The following is a 19,085-nucleotide window of genomic DNA, read 5'->3' on the forward strand; positions in this document are numbered from 1 at the left end:
CATATGGGAATAACGTCAGTCACATGTAACAACCAAGTTTAAACCAAAGCACAGAAAAGGTTGACTAAAAAATCCCCATTGTACATTTATTCTGCCTCTTTAAAGAGAAAAAGAAGCCAAGTTTTGTCTAAATCAGCTTGCTCGTTATCAGAGGCATTGTCAAAAAAAAAAAAAATAGTCACAAACAAGGAAGAAGTTTTGAGGAAAAATTCACATCAAATACTCTTCTTGAATGAGGACTAGTAGTATTTTGTCAAAAGTTATTTACTGCTATGAATTAATTCTATCTGCATCTAAAATTCACTCACTTTTGAATTCAAACCAAGAAAACTAGTGAAAATATCTGGTGAAATGGATTTTAGACAGGAAGGAAATCTGGTCATCTATATATTGTCCTTAGATTGGTAATATCCACAGTAAACTGGACTTCTCAAGTCCCCAAGCAACCGGATTCTTAAAACTCCCTTATCTGTCTGCAAAGAACGGTTCAGCCCAGACAATTTTTTAAAATGTACATATTGCCAGTTCTAGCTGCTTGAACCAGAAACTCAGGCCAGGAATGTAGTGCCTTCAATGCTACTTCTTCCTGTGCCTGATACAATTTCCTGTGGCTGGGGAAATTTCAAAACAATGCTGCTTCTCAGAAGCAATGCTTTTCTTTGACTAAGATATTATACTGAGCTTATTAATTTTTCTAAAGTGCCACTATCCTGGCTTCCCCTTTTGTTTTTTCTATTAAGGGATATTTTGCTTTTTTCATATTTTCAATAACAGAAATTTCTCATTTTTATGATGGATTTAAAGGTGAACAGAAAACACATTTTCCAGCAGAGTGGCATCATAACACTTTTGTAGACATGCTCCCAGACAGATGCATCCTTTAGAATCATGGAGTATAAAGCTGGAAGGTCATTCATTTCCCAAATGGGGGAATCTAGAACTCCAGAATTGGTGGTGTCTTTTCACTTCTGCACGTTTCACAAAAGGACACCTTAGTAACCCTGAGAAGCCTATTCACGATTTTACACATTTCCCCAGCAGAGGCATCCTTAGTAAATGGATCCAGGCTGACTTGGATCTTTGCTTTCCCGTTAAATGGTGACCCAGAGGACGTAACACAGCAGAATGGGTATACAGAGTATGAAGTTTGGCCACATGCAATCAGCCCAGAAATACCCCTTAAGCTAAGAGGGATCTTTTCCCCATTACATCTTTCTCCCAAATTTTTATTGTTTTGATTATTGTTCATTTTATCCAGTTGTTTATTTACTGGACTAAATTTCAGGAGAAGATCCACAGTATTACTCTAAGACTGTAGCCTCCAATGTCAGCCCCAAGTGTACATTTCTCTAGAGAAAACTGTGGTTATTTTTCAATCCAAGTTTTTCTTAGCTTAATGGACGTTTATCTTCTTTGGCTTGATTCTTCATGGATGTAGAAATCAACTGGTCACTCTCGTCTCCATAAAAAAGCTTTCATTTATTCAGTTAATAAGTTCATTATTCTCCACTATTTCTGCTGATTCCCACAGCCCCTGATCATCTTGTCTCTGGCCGGGTAATCCTATTCTCCCCCTTTACGGACCTGTTATCACATGAAAGCTTCTGTGCGGGGGGCTAATTCTCTGTGAGCTTTCTTCTTCCTGACTTCTGAGCCAGTAGGGTTTTCCCCATATGTGTTTGAGATGATCCACTCTTGTCTTCTGGACCCTTTTAGCCACACCTCCAATTTGTAGGTATTGTTCAGACCACTCTCTCCATCTCCTCTCCTTAGAATAACATCATGTCAGTTCAGCCTGTATAATTGCTCAAATGCCTTATGTAAAGTTCCACACCTGCATGTGTGTCAAATACACAGTGTATTCAGTATTCACTAGTTTGTAGTTTTGGAGGGAGTAAGAGAGAATCCGTGGGCCTGGAAATGGCACTTGGGAACTCCAGTCCCAGGCTCTATAAATAAAAGCCATCTAGTCTTATGTGTGGACAAAATCAATCAAACTAAACATGTAAGATTTTTCTCTCTTTCCTTTTCTCTCTCCCTCTCTCTTGCTTTCACTTGCTTCCTTCCTCCTTCCTTCCTTCATTGCTTTTGGTTGGTATATAGGGCATACTAGCATGTTTGAGAACAATTAACGAGGTGATCTTTTATGAGTGTCAGTTCTCCAAAAGGAAGGGTCAATGCTCCGAAAGCACACTGGGAGTGCTTTTACTCTCCTCTTGGACAAAGTAGCACTGCTGTCACAGACAGAGTGAGCTCTGAATTCAGGGGTAATTAACCTACCTTCTCAAGCCCTTTGATTATCAATCCTTTAGGTCAGCGCTGCTCAAACATTAATGTGCATCCAAACTGACTGGGGATTCTGCGAACCACTCAGCACGTCTGGGTGGGTCCTGATGTCTGTGGTCCTAAGAAGCTCCAGGAGCTGCCGATGCTGCTGACCCGTGGACCATACTTTGAGAAGCAACAGCAAAGAACAAATTCCTTCTTTTTTTTTAACATGCCCACCTTTATGTCTGATTATTCAATAATGGCACTCACACTAAAACAAAGCAAAAACCACCCCAAGTTCTGAGGCAATAAGAGCTCAAAAATCATAGCTCTAGTTGAGGAGAAAGTTATGCAAATAGCCCCTTTCCTCCCACCTCTGCTGCCTTTCATTTTCACCAGGCAGTTTTCTTAATTCTGATTCCTGCTGCTTTCATAGTCTTCCAAATCACACCCAGAAAAAGAGTCCTAGTCACATAGATATGCGGGGAAAAACAGAGTGGAAAAGGGGGACCAGGGGGTTTAATGGCTGTCTTTGAGTGAGCCCTGCCTTTCTTACATTCCTCCAGTTCTTCCTCCTCAAAAAGAGTCTGAGAGAAATACCTTCTTCCAAGTGTTTTTGTTTTCCTTCCCTTCTCATTGATACTCCTAAGAAGCACAATGAATCTGTCTTTAAAACTGGGGCACTGACTGCCAGTGACTTCTTATGGGGATAGTTTAATGGCATAGAAAAACATTCCAGTTTAATTTTCTATGTCTCAATAATTTTTCCCCTAGAGACTTTCTTTATTTAAAATACAGTGAAGTGTAAGGTAACCACTGCTTCAATTACAAACTTTTCTACCTAACACAGTTAGGAGTCCAAAAAATCCCATGCCTTCCTTACAAGTTGTCTTTCCCTTTAACTCCTTGCATTCTTTGCCCCAAAGCAAACTAAAAGGACAAACATTTTATAGATTGTTCTGGAACAGGACACAATCCTTTGTCAAGAAAGTTCACTTCATCTGAGTCCCAGCCTATTCTAATTCTGATCTGGCATCTATTTTGGGTAGAAGTTCTCAGTGTCTCTACTGTGATAGAACTCATTCCAATTTACTTTTAATCTTCCTTAAGAGCAAGAACAAATGGGGGCAGATGACTGTGTGTTTAGTTGCTATTTTAAAGGGAGCCAAGGGAGTCTATACAATGAACGTTTATGTGGCAAGGGTGAGCCCTGGGCTACTACTGAGCTAAAGGCAACAGAAAGTTGACCATGAGCCAGGGGCTAAATTCTGGCCACACTACACTTTCAGATGATTAAAGGTCTCCCCTTTATCCTTCTAGACTACTCTCCCTGCCCCGCGTATAGATAGCTCATATCTGCAAGTTGGCTAATGTTTGATAGAAAGTCAGTGGATTGGAGTTCAATTTGTTACTCACAAGGCTTATGTTCCCTTGCCAGTACTTATGCAGAGAAGTTCTACAAACCTTAATGGTCAATCTCAAATTCATCACTTGGAAATAAGATTCCTTTCTGGTCAGCACCATAGAATATCGTAACCAACTGACCTCTGAGATTTAAACAGAGGCTCCACTGGCACTAAGGGAGCATATCATCTTTCAGGAAAGATTTCAAATAGAATGGTACTTAAAAAAAGATTTTTGCTCACTGTGACTTTTGATTTTGGTTTTGATATATCAGCAGCATCTATTTTTATTTCATTCAGTGTAAAAATCCCTTTTAGCACTCCTAGGGGAAAATACATATTCAGTTAAAAAATTAGAAGTGAGATTTTAGGAAGGTGAAGAGCCATAAGGGTTAACCTAATTCAATATACATTTAAAATTTTGAAACACACCTTTCACACTTACTGATGGCTGAGGTAGTTGATTAGACTTTCATGTGGAAAGTTTTGTCACTCAGATTCATTCTTCATCTTTTTCTTATAAAAGAAACCCATGAAACAAATATAGGTACAGTTTCTCATTTTGTATTTGTATTAATTTAAATTTATATGTATTTAAAATTGTTCTCTGTATTATCAAGAACATTCAGAAGCAATAAATATTTGAGGTATTGTTCATTAGTTATTGATGTTCTTATGTTTCAAACAATATTTAGGATTTATAGATTTCATCTTTCTGGTTATGACAACAATATACTCTTCCCTCCCAAATTTGGCCAATTTTACATCTCTTCAATGTTCTTCCGTAGGATTGATGGGGTGTAGGTCTGTGCTTGCTGTGTGAGTGAGTCTGAGAGCACTGATACCCAGGCTGGTAAAGAGAAAGCACCTATTCTGAGAGGCAGGGTAGGGCAATGGACAGAACACAGGCTTTGAGTCAGGCAGGTTTGGGTATGAATCTTTGTTCTTCCAGCTAGACTTAATCTATCTAAATCTCAGATTTATCCTTTTATCTAATAAGTAATAACCTAGCTTTAAAGGTTAGTGTGGAGATTAGACTATATAATACCAAAGCCCGAGGCATGTAACAATTAGTCAACAAATACTTGTTTGTTTTTTCCCTCATTTTTCACACTAGCTCATTACCTGACTTAATGCCTGGTGCTTAGCTGTTCTAGGCTTCAACATCCTTTTATCTACCTGGAGACAACAGAAGTATGATATCAACAAGAACATTACAGTAAATGTAAACTGGAGCTTTTCATTTTCAAAGCACTTTTACCTACATTGTTTCACATGATTCTCAGCATCTCCCAGGGAATTATCTTCATTCTACCTATTGCAGAATCACTGTAATGATGAAAAAAGATAATTGACGTAAAATGCTTTGAAATAATAACACACACATGTACATATTTGTAGATAAGGCATGGTTATTATTATCCTGATTGTTATCATTATATTTCATGTGTGTTTCTAAGGATAATGAAATAAATGAGAGTGATAGATTATAAAATAACCAAAATAGATTTCATTTGAATTATTATACTTTCTGAAATGATTTTTCCACCTAGACTCCTTGGTTCATAAAGACTAGGGTATGTGTCTGTAAGTGTGTGTGTGCAAACACACTTTCTTAAGATTGAATTCTGTATGAGGAAATACACAAATATGTGTTTTTTCGAATGGGAATTTGAGACGACGTATGAATCTGGACTCTATGGATGCCATGATGTCAAATATCATGATAAGGAGACTCTTCTTTCCTCCCCCTCATACAAAAATACCACCACCGAAATTTCTAGTTCATTAGAAAAAGTATGGATTAGAAATGGAAGTAAGCTTCTACCCTGGCCTCCCCAGAGAGCGCAGTGAGTTACTTTTCAGGTATTTGAAACAATCTCTAAATAAATAATCATTTAGGACCCAACCAGCAGTGGAAGAGAGAGTTTCCAAAGCTCATAGGAATCTGCCTAAAGTGCCCTTTTGGGTTATCAAGCACATTTCAATGCCCAGGCTATGCTTGGAGCTCTACTAGGCACGCCAAAATATCAGCCCTTCAAACAGAATGGCAGGGCCTCTGATTTGTCATTTTAGCCATAGGAAAATACGTAAAGGCAGAGCAAAAATCAATGAAAGCCGGAAAAGTCATAGATAGGTAGATTTTGAAGAGTTCCTGTCATCCACTGATGAAATGTGAGGACAAGATGGTAACTGGTCATTTGTAAGGTATGGTGTTAGGCCACCTAAATGTCTGTGAACCCCTTAGGCACGTTTAGGCTTATAGAATAGTGAATCCGGAAGGAATTTTAGGGAAGGAGAGTGAGGTTCTGACAGGGATGGTAACTTGCTGAAAGTCACATAGGTCTTAAGTGGTAAATACTAGAACCTCTCTGCTACATATAGGAAGAAATAGAGTCATAAAGAACATGGGACAGCAGAAATATTCCTTAAGCTTAAACCCATTTCTGACTCTTGGTAACTGCGTAACCTAGGGAAAGTCATTTACCACCTCCTGTGCCTGTTTCCTCAACTGAGAAATGGGGACAATAATATACTCATCTCATATAGTTGTTCTAAGGATTAAATAATATACCATATAAAAAAGAGAGTATGCAAGTGCCTGGGACATAATAAGCACAGTTATAATAAATAATAAATTGAAGCAATTCTTCTTACCACCAGGACAGAAACCGCTCCTACTTCTTCAGGTGATACCTAGTCCAATGTATCCTTTATACTTGTTTGACCAATTCAGAAAAGTTGAATGAGAACCAAATCCTTCATGTGAACAAAAAAAATTGCAACTGAAAATGCTACATCTGGAGAACATTCTTGTATAGCATAGCATTTTTAGTGCCTTAAATCTTATCAATTGAAGCTGTTATTTTTAGTAGCAGTCTATTCAGACTTCTGAAATGAAGGATTTGCCTTTAATGGAAAATGTCTATTTCATCCTAAGTATGAAACCCAGTGACCCTGGCTTGGGTATTCTCCCCAGCAGCTTCCACTGTATGCTGAGCACAGAACAAAGATATAGATTGAAACAAATTTATTTCAGAGATTATAGATTGGAGGCATAACTATGTGTGGAAGTGGGCCATGAAAAATGCAACCTCAATTCTCCCCTTGAACTCATAGTTATTTATCTTGGAAACACTGTTGAGCTCCCTGAACTGCAAGATAAGTAACTTGCTCCCAGCAGCTTTAAATATTCTGCCAGGGACGAGCCTTTGCTATGCCTTGTGCTCTGAGCACGCTGTGCCATGGCTGGAACCATGACTATCACCCAGCATGCTTCAAAGAGGCAATGATCTGAAGTACAGTGTGCCTAGGCTAACTTCTTCTAGGAAAAAAATACTTTGTAGATGAGGAAGGAAATTAAAAGGCAGCTGCCACACCCTCATTTAAGGAAAACAGTCCTACAGGTACCCAAACAGAAGGGGAAACCACTTACTTGTTAAAACAACATTTTGACTACTTTATTAATTGGTTCTATATGTACTTAGATATATGGCACCTACTCAGTGTAGGCACAGTTCCAGGCACTGAGAATAGGCAGTGAACACAACATAGTGGCTCTGCTCATGGCACGGACCCTCTGTGTGCCAGGCACTGTACTGGGGATACGCAGATGAGTCAGAGCCAGGTAATTAATGAGATTCTGTGCAAGGAGTTCAGAGTGAGAAGGGAGAGAGGAACATGGCAATAAAACGTGGTGTGGCCAGGGCTGGTGGGCTACCTGTGACCTCTGAAGGTGAGGGAGGGTTCCTGGAGGAAATGATCTCCAAGATGACTCCTGAAGGGGAAAGAGGAGTTAATCAGTGGTTTTTCTAGACAGAGGGAGCATCTTTTGCCAAGGCCCAGAGAAGAGAGAAGAAACTACAAGTGTCTCGGTGTGGCTGCATGGCTGGAGGGTGAACCTGGAGAGACAGATAGGGACCAGATGATGAAGAGTCTTGGAAACCACGTCACAGAGTTTTATATTTCATCCTAGGACAACTGGAAGCTATTGATCGCTGTCAATCAAGGAGTGACATGAGCAGATTTCAATTGTAGTACAGAGAATGGACAAGAAAAGGGCAAGGTTGGCCACAAGGGAATCATAGGGAGAATGTTGCAGAACTAAACAGATGAGTGGAGACGCGGTCTAAACAAAGACAGTGAAAATGGATGGAAAGCACAGGGAAGATTTAAGAAATATTACGGAAGTGATTGCCTGGATGTGGGCGGTAAGGGAGAAGGTGGAATAATAGTTGACTCCCAGGCTTCTAGCGTGGGAAACTATACAGAGATGATGTCAGTCAGTAAGAGATGGAGGAGGATGAGGGGATTCAGGATGAGCAACTATGATTAGCTCAGTGTTGAACATACTGAGTGTGTGGTGTCTAGGGGACATCTAAGTGGGGGTGACCAGTAAGCAACTGGAATGTGTACGTAAGCCTGAAGACCAGGAGAGAGCTATGGACTGAAGTTATCCACATGCCGGTGGTTAAGTCATGGTTGGATCCTGGAAAATAGCATATGAAGTGGTGAGCACAGAAGAAGATGGAGGAGGAATGGACAGAGGTTAGGAGAAAACTAGGGTGTGTGGAATCACAGAAAAGAGTGGGAAAATTGGAGAGTTTTAAGAAGGATGAAGTCATCAATATCAAATGCTGATGGGGTCGCCCATAATACGTTACCAAAATTTGTCTATTGGAGGTAGCAACAGAAAGGTCATTCACTAGTAGAGTGATCATCTGTCTGGGTTTGCTTGGAAATGTCCCCATTTATGCCTGTTGTTGAGCATTATTGTTATTAGTGACCCCTGGTGTCTAAATTTGGATAATAAATTATACGATCATCCTGGTCATTGGTTGGTGAGAGCAATCAAAGATAGACTGCAATGGGTGTAGAGATGAATTTTGAAGGGGTGTGGTGAGGCTAATAGAGAGGGAATTTTAAAATCAGATGGATGTCGAACTAGACGGATTTTAAAGATTCTTCCAATCCTGGGACTAGTGCATAGCACTGTTTTCCTTTACTATTCTAAGTCCTTAAGAATCAGTGAGAATCAAGACTCTGTTATACTTCTTATTTTCACACATTACAGAGCTAAATGCTACTTTCTTACAAATTACTTTACAAAGCCAGCATTTTGTAAATAAAAATTTTTACTATTCTGTATTCATTCTTGAAAATGAATACTAGTTACCTGAACTGATCTTCATCTCCTCCATATCACAAAGGCAATATAAAGCAGAAATGTATAAGGTGATTGTCTCCCTGAAGAAATTACTGCTAGTCCTAAATTAAGTAAAAGAATCATTTTTGTCTTTAAAATTATTTTGTATCATATGGCATTAATAATTAGGTTGGAAGTAAATATTCTGCCTCTTATTGTATATACTGTTTGATCTAGGAAAACTAGGAAAAAAATGCATGCCTGCAAGTTTTTCTACACCTAATATGTTCTGACTCTTAGAACTTCTAAGTTAGACTAAACCAATGTCTGAGAGAGCTTAAACACTTATATTTAAAATGAGAAAGACGCAAATAATATGAGCATTTGTCTGTATAACATTTAGGTAGAAAAATCCAAGGGGATTAAAACACTCAATCATTTAGTATGATAATCTCTAGTTGCATCCATGTTGCTGCAAATGGCATTATTTCATTCTTTTCTATGGCTGAGTAGTATTCCATTGTATATAAGTACCACATCTTCTTTATCCATTCATTTGTCGATGGACATTTAGGCTGTTTCCATGTCTTGGCTATTGTGAATAGTGCTGCTATGAACACAGGGGTGCATGTATCTTTTTGAATTATAGTTTTGTCTGGATATATGCCCAGGATTGGGATTGCAAGTCAGAAAGAGAAAGACAAATACCATATGATATTACTTATATGTGGAATCTAAAATATGACACAAATGAACCTATCTGTGAAACAAACAGAATCAGGGACATAGAGAATAAACTGGTGGTTGCCAAGGGGGAGGAGGGTGGGCGAGGGTTGGATTGGGAGTGTGGGATTATCAGATGCAAACTAGTATATATAGCATGGAAAAACAACAAGGTCTTACTGTAGAGCACAGGGAACTATATTCCATATCCTGTGATACACCATAATGGAAAAGAATATGAAAAAGACTATGTATATATGTATGATGGAGTCACTTTGCTGTACAGTAGTAATTACCACTATATTATAATTCAACCATACTTCAATAAAAAATAAATTATAAATAAATAAATTTATTTCACCAAGGGAAAAACAAAACAAACAAAAAACAATCATTATCATAAGTAAAATAATATTTCAGGACAACAGAAAAGTTATACGAAAAAATGACTTTTAAGTCCATATGGATATTGGGTTAGGTAGGGAGACAACCGAGAGTTTTGAGTCCCTTTGCCGTTTTTTTTTTTTAAATAAATTTATTTATTATTTATTTATATTTTTGGCTGTGTTGGGTCTTTGTTGTGATGCACGGGCTTCTCATTGTCGTGGCTTTTCTTGTTGTGGAGCACAGGCTCTAGGCACACGGGCTTCAGTAGTTGTGACACGCGGGCTCAGTAGTTGTGGTGCACGGGCTTAGTTGCTCCACGGCATGTGGGATCTTCCCGGGCCAGGGCTCAAACCCGTGTCCCCTGCATTGGCCAGGTGGATTCTTAACCACTGCGTCACCAGGGAAGTCCTCAAGTCCCTTTGCCTTTAGCAGAATAGTAAAACCACTTGTAAGTGTCCGCACATGAGACCCTTTCTCACTGCTGTTGAATTTGATTACTGAAGGTCAAGCTTCCAGCCATAAGCCTGTCCTTCCCTCCCTGCTCCAGTTCATTGAGTTTAGTTTTGAGTAATTAGGTACTGTGGGGTGAAAATAGGGTGACTTTTAAAAGTCCCTTTTTATTGTTAAGCTGCAAATGGCTGCCTTTAAAACAGGTGGAGGAGGGCGTATTTCTGTGAAAGAAACTGTTTGAGAAAAGAAGCTAATGGGAGGCCATAATGTCTCTGGATAGGAGGCCTGTGAATAGCCCCATAAAGCAGGTGGTAACAGAGGAGGATTTTTCTCTCTTCTTGGGTAATTCATAAAAAAGCAATCTATTACTAATCTGACCATACACTATCATGTTAACTAGTCAACATAACTAAAAACTTCCTAAACGTATTGCAAATACTTGCATATTACACACTGAAGTTGTCAATAATAAAATTATGCCAAATATCCTCTTTTAAAGAAAATATACCCTTTATTCTTCGAATCAGATCTGCAGCATAATATACTGCTTTTCTGAGTTCCAATTAACTTACCCAGACTTTCTTTGTATCATCTCTGTTTGTTTCTCTTGTGTGCATTTGTTTTGCAGTAAGCAATGGCCTCGGTTTTGCTTCTCTTTGGGACGGCCGCCACCACATAGGACCTGAATGTCCTACTGCTTTCCAGGAACAGAAAGAAGACCTTATATTTGTCTGTTTCACTGGCAGCTTGGTAGTAAAAAAACTGTTGAATGGGCCACAATTCCAGCAGACCATCACGTGAATGGGACCAGTCTCTTTTCTTCCCAAATATCAGAAATTAAGCACTTGGAAAGGAGATTTGGCCAAGATGACCCATTTACAGGCTGGACTCAGCCCAGAGACTATAGAGAAAGCTCGCCTAGAACTGAATGAAAACCCAGATGTTTTACACCAGGATATTCAGCAAGTCAGGGACATGATCATCACCAGGCCTGACATTGGATTTTTACGCACAGATGATGCCTTCATCCTGAGATTTCTCCGAGCCAGGAAGTTTCACCAAGCAGATGCCTTTAGACTCCTGGCCCAGTACTTCCAGTACCGCCAGCTAAACCTGGACATGTTCAAAAACTTCAAGGCTGATGATCCTGGCATTAAGAGGGCCCTCATCGATGGGTTCCCTGGAGTGCTGGAAAACCGCGATCACTACGGCAGGAAGATTCTTCTGCTGTTTGCAGCCAATTGGGATCAGAGTAGGTAAATGTAGATAGTGTCTTTGTTTTTTCTTTTTCATAAGCATTGTCACTGCATGTTTGGGGCTGTATGCCTTTACAGATAATGGGCTCTTATTTAAAAGTATATATTCTACACGTCCACAAAGAGAATTTTAAGGCCACAGGTCTTTTAACTGTCATCAATAGGTGATTACAGATCCACAGCAATGTTTTGGAACAAAAGAATCACAGTTTTAGAATTGTAAGAGACCTCAGAAGTTATTCTATTCATCAAAGTGGGTCATTTATTTTAATAAAATTGAAATCTGGTCTTCTAGAAGAACCATATATTCTGTCTTTAGGGTTCTCACCTTTAACAACAACAAAAATGGATTCAGTAGATGGCTTTAAGTCAAGTGTTTTTAACACATGAACTAATTTCTTGGACCCTCTCCATGACTTTAATATCTGACCTTTCTTCTGCGTGCCAGACCTTCCCATCCAAATGCCTGCCAGCCATTTCTCCCGGAAAGTCCTATAAAGAACCGCAAACTCAACATGTCCCAACTGAGTGCAGCATCTTTCCCACTCTCCCCGCTCTTCCATCCATCCAGTCTCTCGAGCCAGAAACCTGGGTGTCTTCCTGGACTGCTCCTTGCCCTTGCTCCTCACATCCAATTAATTGCCAAGTCCTACTCCTTTCTTCTTGTTTTAAAAAAAATTTTTATGTATTTATTTATTTATTTCTGGCTGTGTTGGGTCTTCGTTTCTGTGCGAGGGCTTTCTCTAGTTGCGGCGAGCGGGGGCCACTCTTCATCGCGGTGCGCGGGCCTCTCACTATCGCGGCCTCTCTTGTTGCGGAGCACAGGCTCCAGACGCGCAGGCTCAGTTAATTGTGGCTCACTGGCCCAGTTGCTCCACAGCATGTGGGATCTTCCCAGACCAGGGCTCGAACCCGTGTCCCCTGCATTGGCAGGCAGATTCTCAACCACTGCGCCACCCGGAAAGCCCTACCCCTTTCTTCTTAAAACCACCTCAAATCTCTTCACTCTCTTTGCCCCCATGGCTACTGCCCTAGCGTAACTTCTCATTATTTCTCACCTGCATCGCTGAGACAGCCTCCTGACTGGAGTCCCTGCCTCCGGTCTAGTCTCCTCTGAGCCATTCTAGTCTTTACCATCATCAGAGTAACCCTTCCGAAATTCCGTTACGTCGCTCCTCTCATTAAAATTCTTCAGTGACCTGCAAGGTCTTCAAAGTAAAGCAAAGCTCTTTATGACCCACCTTCTGCATCTCCTGCTCGTCTTTACCCTCTGCCCTTTTTCATGTTCTCTGGTCCTGTTGGTTGGAGTGTAAGCCTTGTCTTAAATAGCTGAGGTTTCAACATGCCTCCAAGCCTCTGGACTTGCCCCACCAGCTACTTAAAGCAGGGATCAACCATTTCTTACGCAAAGTCCAACCATCTTGGACATAACCTGCCTACTGACTCACACCTATCTCTATGGTTCTTCGGGAAGGTAGTCTTTATCTACCTTCCATCCCAACCTGTTTCAGTGAGGTGCCTTCCTCTATTCACATGTTTCCGTTAAAGTATTTACAGTTGGAGTATAAGAACCACTGTTATTTTAGTTAATATTTTTGAAAACATACCACATACTCTGCTAAGCATTTATATGTACATATATTTTCTCATTTAATCCACTCAAGAACTTTGCATGATGGGTGTTCCTAGGATCCCTATTTTATATTTGATGACACGAGGTCTTGAGAAGTTAAGTAACTCATTCAATGTCACACAACCAGTGAAATACAGAGTGGGGTTGACTTGAGAGCAAGTTATCTTAACCTGGCTTTACTGTAATTGCATGTTTACTTGTGTGTTCTTTCTTAGCCCTCCTCCCAAGACTGCAGGTTCCTTGAGAGCAGGAGACTGTGCCTTTTTCACGTTTATCTCTTGGGCGTATGGTCCAATAGGCAATAAATGTTGAATGCAAAAGAATGCATGAATTAATCTCCAAAACTTCACCTGTGGCTTGAGCTCTCACAGGGGGATCATGTTGAAATTATGGTATTTGGGGAAACACAGGTTTAACTTTAAAAATATACCAAAGATTAATACATTGCAGTTTCTGGTCTATTGTACATACTCAAGTATCAATCACTATAATTATTGAATAAATTTCCTAATTAAAAAAAAAATACCAAAGAGCCCCTCTCCCAAATATAATTAAAAGGAATTTCTAGGGCGCCCCTTTAGTGCCTCATATGACTATTCCTCCCCCTAAAAATGATGATTAGTATGGGACACCTTAGTGACCACTGGCTGTTTTCTGGCTGGTAAACTGGAATAAAGCGATCTAACCCTGAAAAGGTATTTGAATGTTTTAACACTATCAGTCTAGAAGATTGTTCAGGTCTGCACCTAGGCCTGGGCTGCCCTGCCATGTCTCTGTTCTGTTATTCCATAAGCGTTAAGGATGAGCCTCTTGTTACAATGCTCTACTGATGAGAAAGATTTCCAGGTCTTTACATTCACCCATATATCATTCACTCAACAAACATGTGACAAGTGTAGACTTTGTGCCAGGGCTTGTGCTAAGGCACAAGGACACGATGAACGCGATGCAAATACAACGTCCCTCCAGCAAACAACCCCTTGGGCCACCCACTGTCCAGTTATGGTGCAAACACATAGACAGCTAACTCCCATCTACCACAGGAGAATTCCTTTTGAGACGTAAACCATCAACACAGGACATGAGTCTTAAACTAGAGGGAACAGCTGTCTTCTCGAAAAGGGGACATGAACATTTTGGATTTCGAAACAGAAAAATTTGATGATTCTGGAGAATGATCCTGCTGACTTCATTTGTGCTTAGTTGAACGTGTTGGAGAACTTGTATCTGCTAAGACAGATGATGCATAGAACACCAGTAAGCGATGATTTACACATGAGGAGATAAATCATCATGAAATATCTTGTTTTGTATTAGTCTTTGGTCTGTATGTACCTCAAAATGTGTTAAGAAGCAAGAAGAAACAAGTCTTTAAGGGAATAATTCAAATCTTTATGATTAAGATAACCTTGAAAGAGCTACTTCACGTCTCTGTTCCTCAGTTTCCTCAGGTGTAAAATAAAAACCTTGAACTAGGTAATCCCTGAGATATCTTCTAGCTCTAATGGCTCATGAATGTGAAGCTCTTTCAGCCTGATCCTATGGATGGAGAGGGATTTTAAAATTCACTTTATAGGCTCCTGATTCACTAGGTTCTTTGAAGTAATCCCTTTCTTCTATCACACACACATATACAACACACACACACACACACACACATACACACACACTCACACACACAATCTCTTTCTTCCACCCCTCCTACCCCTCCCAAAGCTGGATCTACTTGAGGCAGTTTGTTTCAAATTGTAGAATACTATTTGTTCCAAACCATTTTGGCTTTAACAAGAAGGTGAACGATAAGGCTATCTTACTGATAGCCAAAGATGATTAGAAGCAAACAAACCTCAGTTTGAACCTGGATACTGTCATGTGATTTACTGGTTATATGACCTGGGACAAGCAACCTCTTGATGGTTATTTAATAATGTAGTTGGAGGACTGAATGAAACAAGGCATTTAAGGTACACAGTGCATTGCTTGGCCCATGGTAAACAATTAATGTTAGCTTCTAGTATTATCACAAACACTATTAAACCTCCCACTACAAATATAATAGAGCACAGATGATAAATAAGTTAAAAATAGAGACAGGAGTATAGTATTTGAAAACAGAAGTGGGCTGACGAGTGTGATCTGCCCCTTGCCCATCCTCAGCACTTGTTAGCTTTCTCCCCAGACGTGTTCCCTGTCACACAGACCTAGCCTAATGGAACCCCGAAGGGCTGAAGAGTTAGCACAGCTTTGCAAAATGATTACTGGACTCCCGTGGGGAGCCTGAGATGACTGGAAAGTGATCTGAACGTCTCATATGAAAGGTTTACTGAGATTAAAATGGCTATTAATATTTATTAAAACGATGTAAATCTCATTCATCTAGACGCAGACAGCCTGAGCAAGAGCCCAGAACAGTGAGTGATGAGAAGTGCTACCCTCCAGGGGCATGTGCAGGGTTAGGTGTGCCCACAGAACACAGGGGTCTCGGAGCACAAACTGGCCTCCTCAGCCGACTTCTGTCTTTCCTGAGGCTGCCGGGCTGAACTGAAAGGAGTTAGATTAAATCAGCACCCACCTACTCATTCATACAATGAAGCCAGCACCTCCAGGGTCAGCAGAGTGTACATTTCAGCTCTGCAGCCTGGTGTGTAAGGGAAACCTAAGGAAACACTCTTGCTCAATGAGCCTTTTGATCTTTTTCACCTTAATTCATAACAACATTGGCAAGAATCCCCAACTTGCCCCTAAGATCTGATAAAAAAGACATCTATTTCTTGTTTCTTTCTGAGTTGAATACTTGCACGGGGCCACACAGCCTGATTTGCCCAGGAATGCCATTCCCACGAAGGGGAAAATGTGAGCACAGAAGAACTCGTCTATTTTTTTCTGGATTTTGCTCAGTTAACAAAAGAGCTAAAATTGGTCAGGTTATTTTACTTTCTGGAGCCTCAATTTTATCAAATGGAAATGGGTCTAATATCTGGCACATGGAGCTGTTGCAAGGATTAACCCCAATTACTCTAGTTGATGGTGTCCAAGGGGCAGAATAGGATAGTGATTAAATGCACAAACTCTGAAGCCAGATGGCCAGCTTCAAATTCCAGCCGCCTCCTAACCAGCTATATGATCCTGAGCAAGTTGCTTAAATTCTTATTATCCTCAGTTTCTCACCTGTAAAGTGGGGATGACCATGATCATAGATAAGCACTAGTCAATAAATGGCAGTTGTTTCTTAAGAAAAAAACTCAAAGCAGGCAAATATCTAGGATATCAGGTCACAAGATGTTGTTTCTAAGGGCAGCAGAATTTGATGCCATTACTAACTTTCCTCCTCCTGAAAAGTATAGACAGTACAGCTAAGACCCCAAGCCACCGTGCTCCAAAGTCCTCCACAGTAGCTCAGTTGCGGCTGGCAGGCTCTAAGAAGTCACCTGGTCTTAGTGTCCCTACCTATTATGTTTACTATAGTCTCAGGATGTCAGAAAAGCATTGGGGGGCAGTCCAGGTAATAAAAGCCCCACAATAGACTACAATAGTATCCGTTGGTGCCATGTGTAGACCAGCTGGTCCCCAAGTACTTTAATGGGGAAAAAAACAATTGGAAATGCATTGTAAATCAAAATATATAAAATTACACTGGACATTCTTTTGTCGGTGTATTGTTTGTTTCCCACAACTGAAAGCTCAAAAATCAGCAGCCAGGTGGAAAATTAGTTGAAAAGTTGGTTCTTTGAGGAGGCTGAGGTATTCTAAGGAAGAGCCAAGTTAGGGTAATTTAGTAGAGAGAAAAGGCAGCTGATGAACAGCTTGATTACTACCTTTGAGTATATAGAGTTATTATAAGAAGGCAATGAATCCTGTAGGCTCTCTTTCCCCAAAATACAGAACCAGGGACAAAAGATTTGCACTGAAGCACAGCCATCTGGATTGAAGATCAGGGACCCTGAGCCACGACTTCAGCCCCAGGGCTGGGACAAGGGTGAGGGGTTGGTGCATTTGCTTGGGATGCAAAATTGAAGGGGGCACCAAAACACTCATTAATCAAAGTAAATAATATTGTCATAAAACATTTTTTAGAATCAAAATTAACGCAAACAAAAATTCCTGATGAACAGAATATCAAAATTTTCAAGAAGGCAGGATAAGAATTATTGATTTTTCCTTGTGCTTTGCGTTCCAATATGGCTCAGCACAGCATTGCTCAGGCCAATCAGATTTCTCAAGGGAAGAGCCTTAAGTTGGTTCCTAGTCAGTTATATTACAGCGCATAATTCTGTACCTCCATACTCTATACAGCTGTTAGGACCTTATGGTTCCCAAGCATTTCCATGTACATTTTCTGATTTGATGCTCATAACCATTTGAGGAGTTTCAGTATCACTAAGTTACAAATAACAAAGAAGAGGTTTGGGGAGGAGAGGATACTTTCTAATCAAGGAGCATTATGACTCATCAATGGAAAAACTTAGACTCAAGGCTTCCAATTCCAAGCTCATTCCAAAGACACTTGGAGCTGACTGCGCAGCTCCTGAGTGATTAGAGATTTCAAAATATCCATGGAGCTTCTGAAAGGCTGTAAGTGGATTTCCTGGTGGTAGACAGGGGTGTAGATGAAGACAATGACCACAGTGGAGAGGATCTAAGATTTAAGAGCAGAGATTCTCAAAAGAAGCACAACTGGCATTTGAAGCTGCTTGGTTCTTAATGTGCAGGACTGTGTCCAGCATTGGGAATGTCCAGCATCCCCTCTCCCAGGTACCGTCATCACCTGAATGACCACCTTCATATTTCCAAAGCCCTTAGCGGAGCTAGAAGCCACTGTGAGAACCCCTGATGGGGTGTGTCTAAAAACGTCCTAACACTGATGTCAATAACACCCTTTGTGAATTGCCTTTGTGCCAAGTGTTTGATACATATAATTTCTAATTCCTACCATAGTCCTGCAAGGATCTAGGTTATGTGTGTAGGTAATCTATAAAAGAGATGAAATGCTTCTCTTGTCTGTCTGAATAGAAAGACTATGCTTTCCCACGAAACCCTAGCTATGGTCTCATTCCTACCCTGAACTCAAAGCTTCCAGAGCTTCTTACAATCAAAATCTGAATCACCGGTGTGTTGCTAAGTGGCAAAGCAGCCCTGGGGTCCAAATGCAAGATTTTTCACAGCCTCCTTTCAGCCCCCCTCTCCTAGCCAAGAAGCCCAGGGCGGCTTGGTGTAAACAACAAAGCCATTCCTCGTGAGTTCCAATGGGGCTCAGACAGTGAAGGAAGAGCATTGCAAGTTGGGTGCACCGGAAGTTGAGATGAATCTGGAGGCTCAATGGGGAGGGCCCGTCTAGTCCCTAATAAGAGCGGGAAGAAAGGGAGTGGAGAGGGACCCATCACTTCAGTTTGAGCAAATAAGAAAGTGGGTGGGGCGCCGAACAATAGACAAGACTTGCTAGTCTTTTTTTAACTATGTGATCAGTATTTTATTAAATGCAGTAGCATTAGTAACACTTGAAAAATAACAGTATACATAGGAGCTGGGCCTCTAATGTATTCAGGCTGCAGAAAATACTCGGGCACGCGTGCATTTTCTGGACTCCTCCTGAGATGGTACTTATGAGAATTGGGCCCATAGGTTAGGGACCAGTGATTAAGAGTATGGTTCAATCCCAGCTTTACCACTTGTGAGCTATGTGACTTTGGGTGATGTAGCTCTTTCAGTTTTCGGCTTTCTCAAATGGGACCTGGCAGTAACCCTAGCTAAGGTTGCTGTGAGGATCCGAGATAATACAGGCAAAGCACTTGGCGGAGTCTTTGACACACCGTTAGCGTTCA

The 19,085-nt window shown here is 40.6% G+C and overlaps 1 protein-coding gene across 1 annotated transcript in view; it reads left to right on the top strand.

The window, feature by feature from the left end:
- Positions 1–11,178: 11,178 nt before the first annotated feature.
- CLVS1 (clavesin 1) overlaps positions 11,179–19,085 on the top strand; it is a 144,174-nt gene continuing 136,267 nt past the window's right edge. Inside the window, exon 1 of the mRNA XM_068525745.1 lies at positions 11,179–11,633. Within this exon, the coding sequence (XP_068381846.1) occupies positions 11,179–11,633 (455 nt within the window). The remainder of the gene's footprint in view (positions 11,634–19,085) is intronic.

This window comes from Eschrichtius robustus, chromosome 17, assembly GCF_028021215.1.
Source record: "Eschrichtius robustus isolate mEscRob2 chromosome 17, mEscRob2.pri, whole genome shotgun sequence".
NCBI lineage: Eukaryota > Metazoa > Chordata > Mammalia > Artiodactyla > Eschrichtiidae > Eschrichtius > Eschrichtius robustus.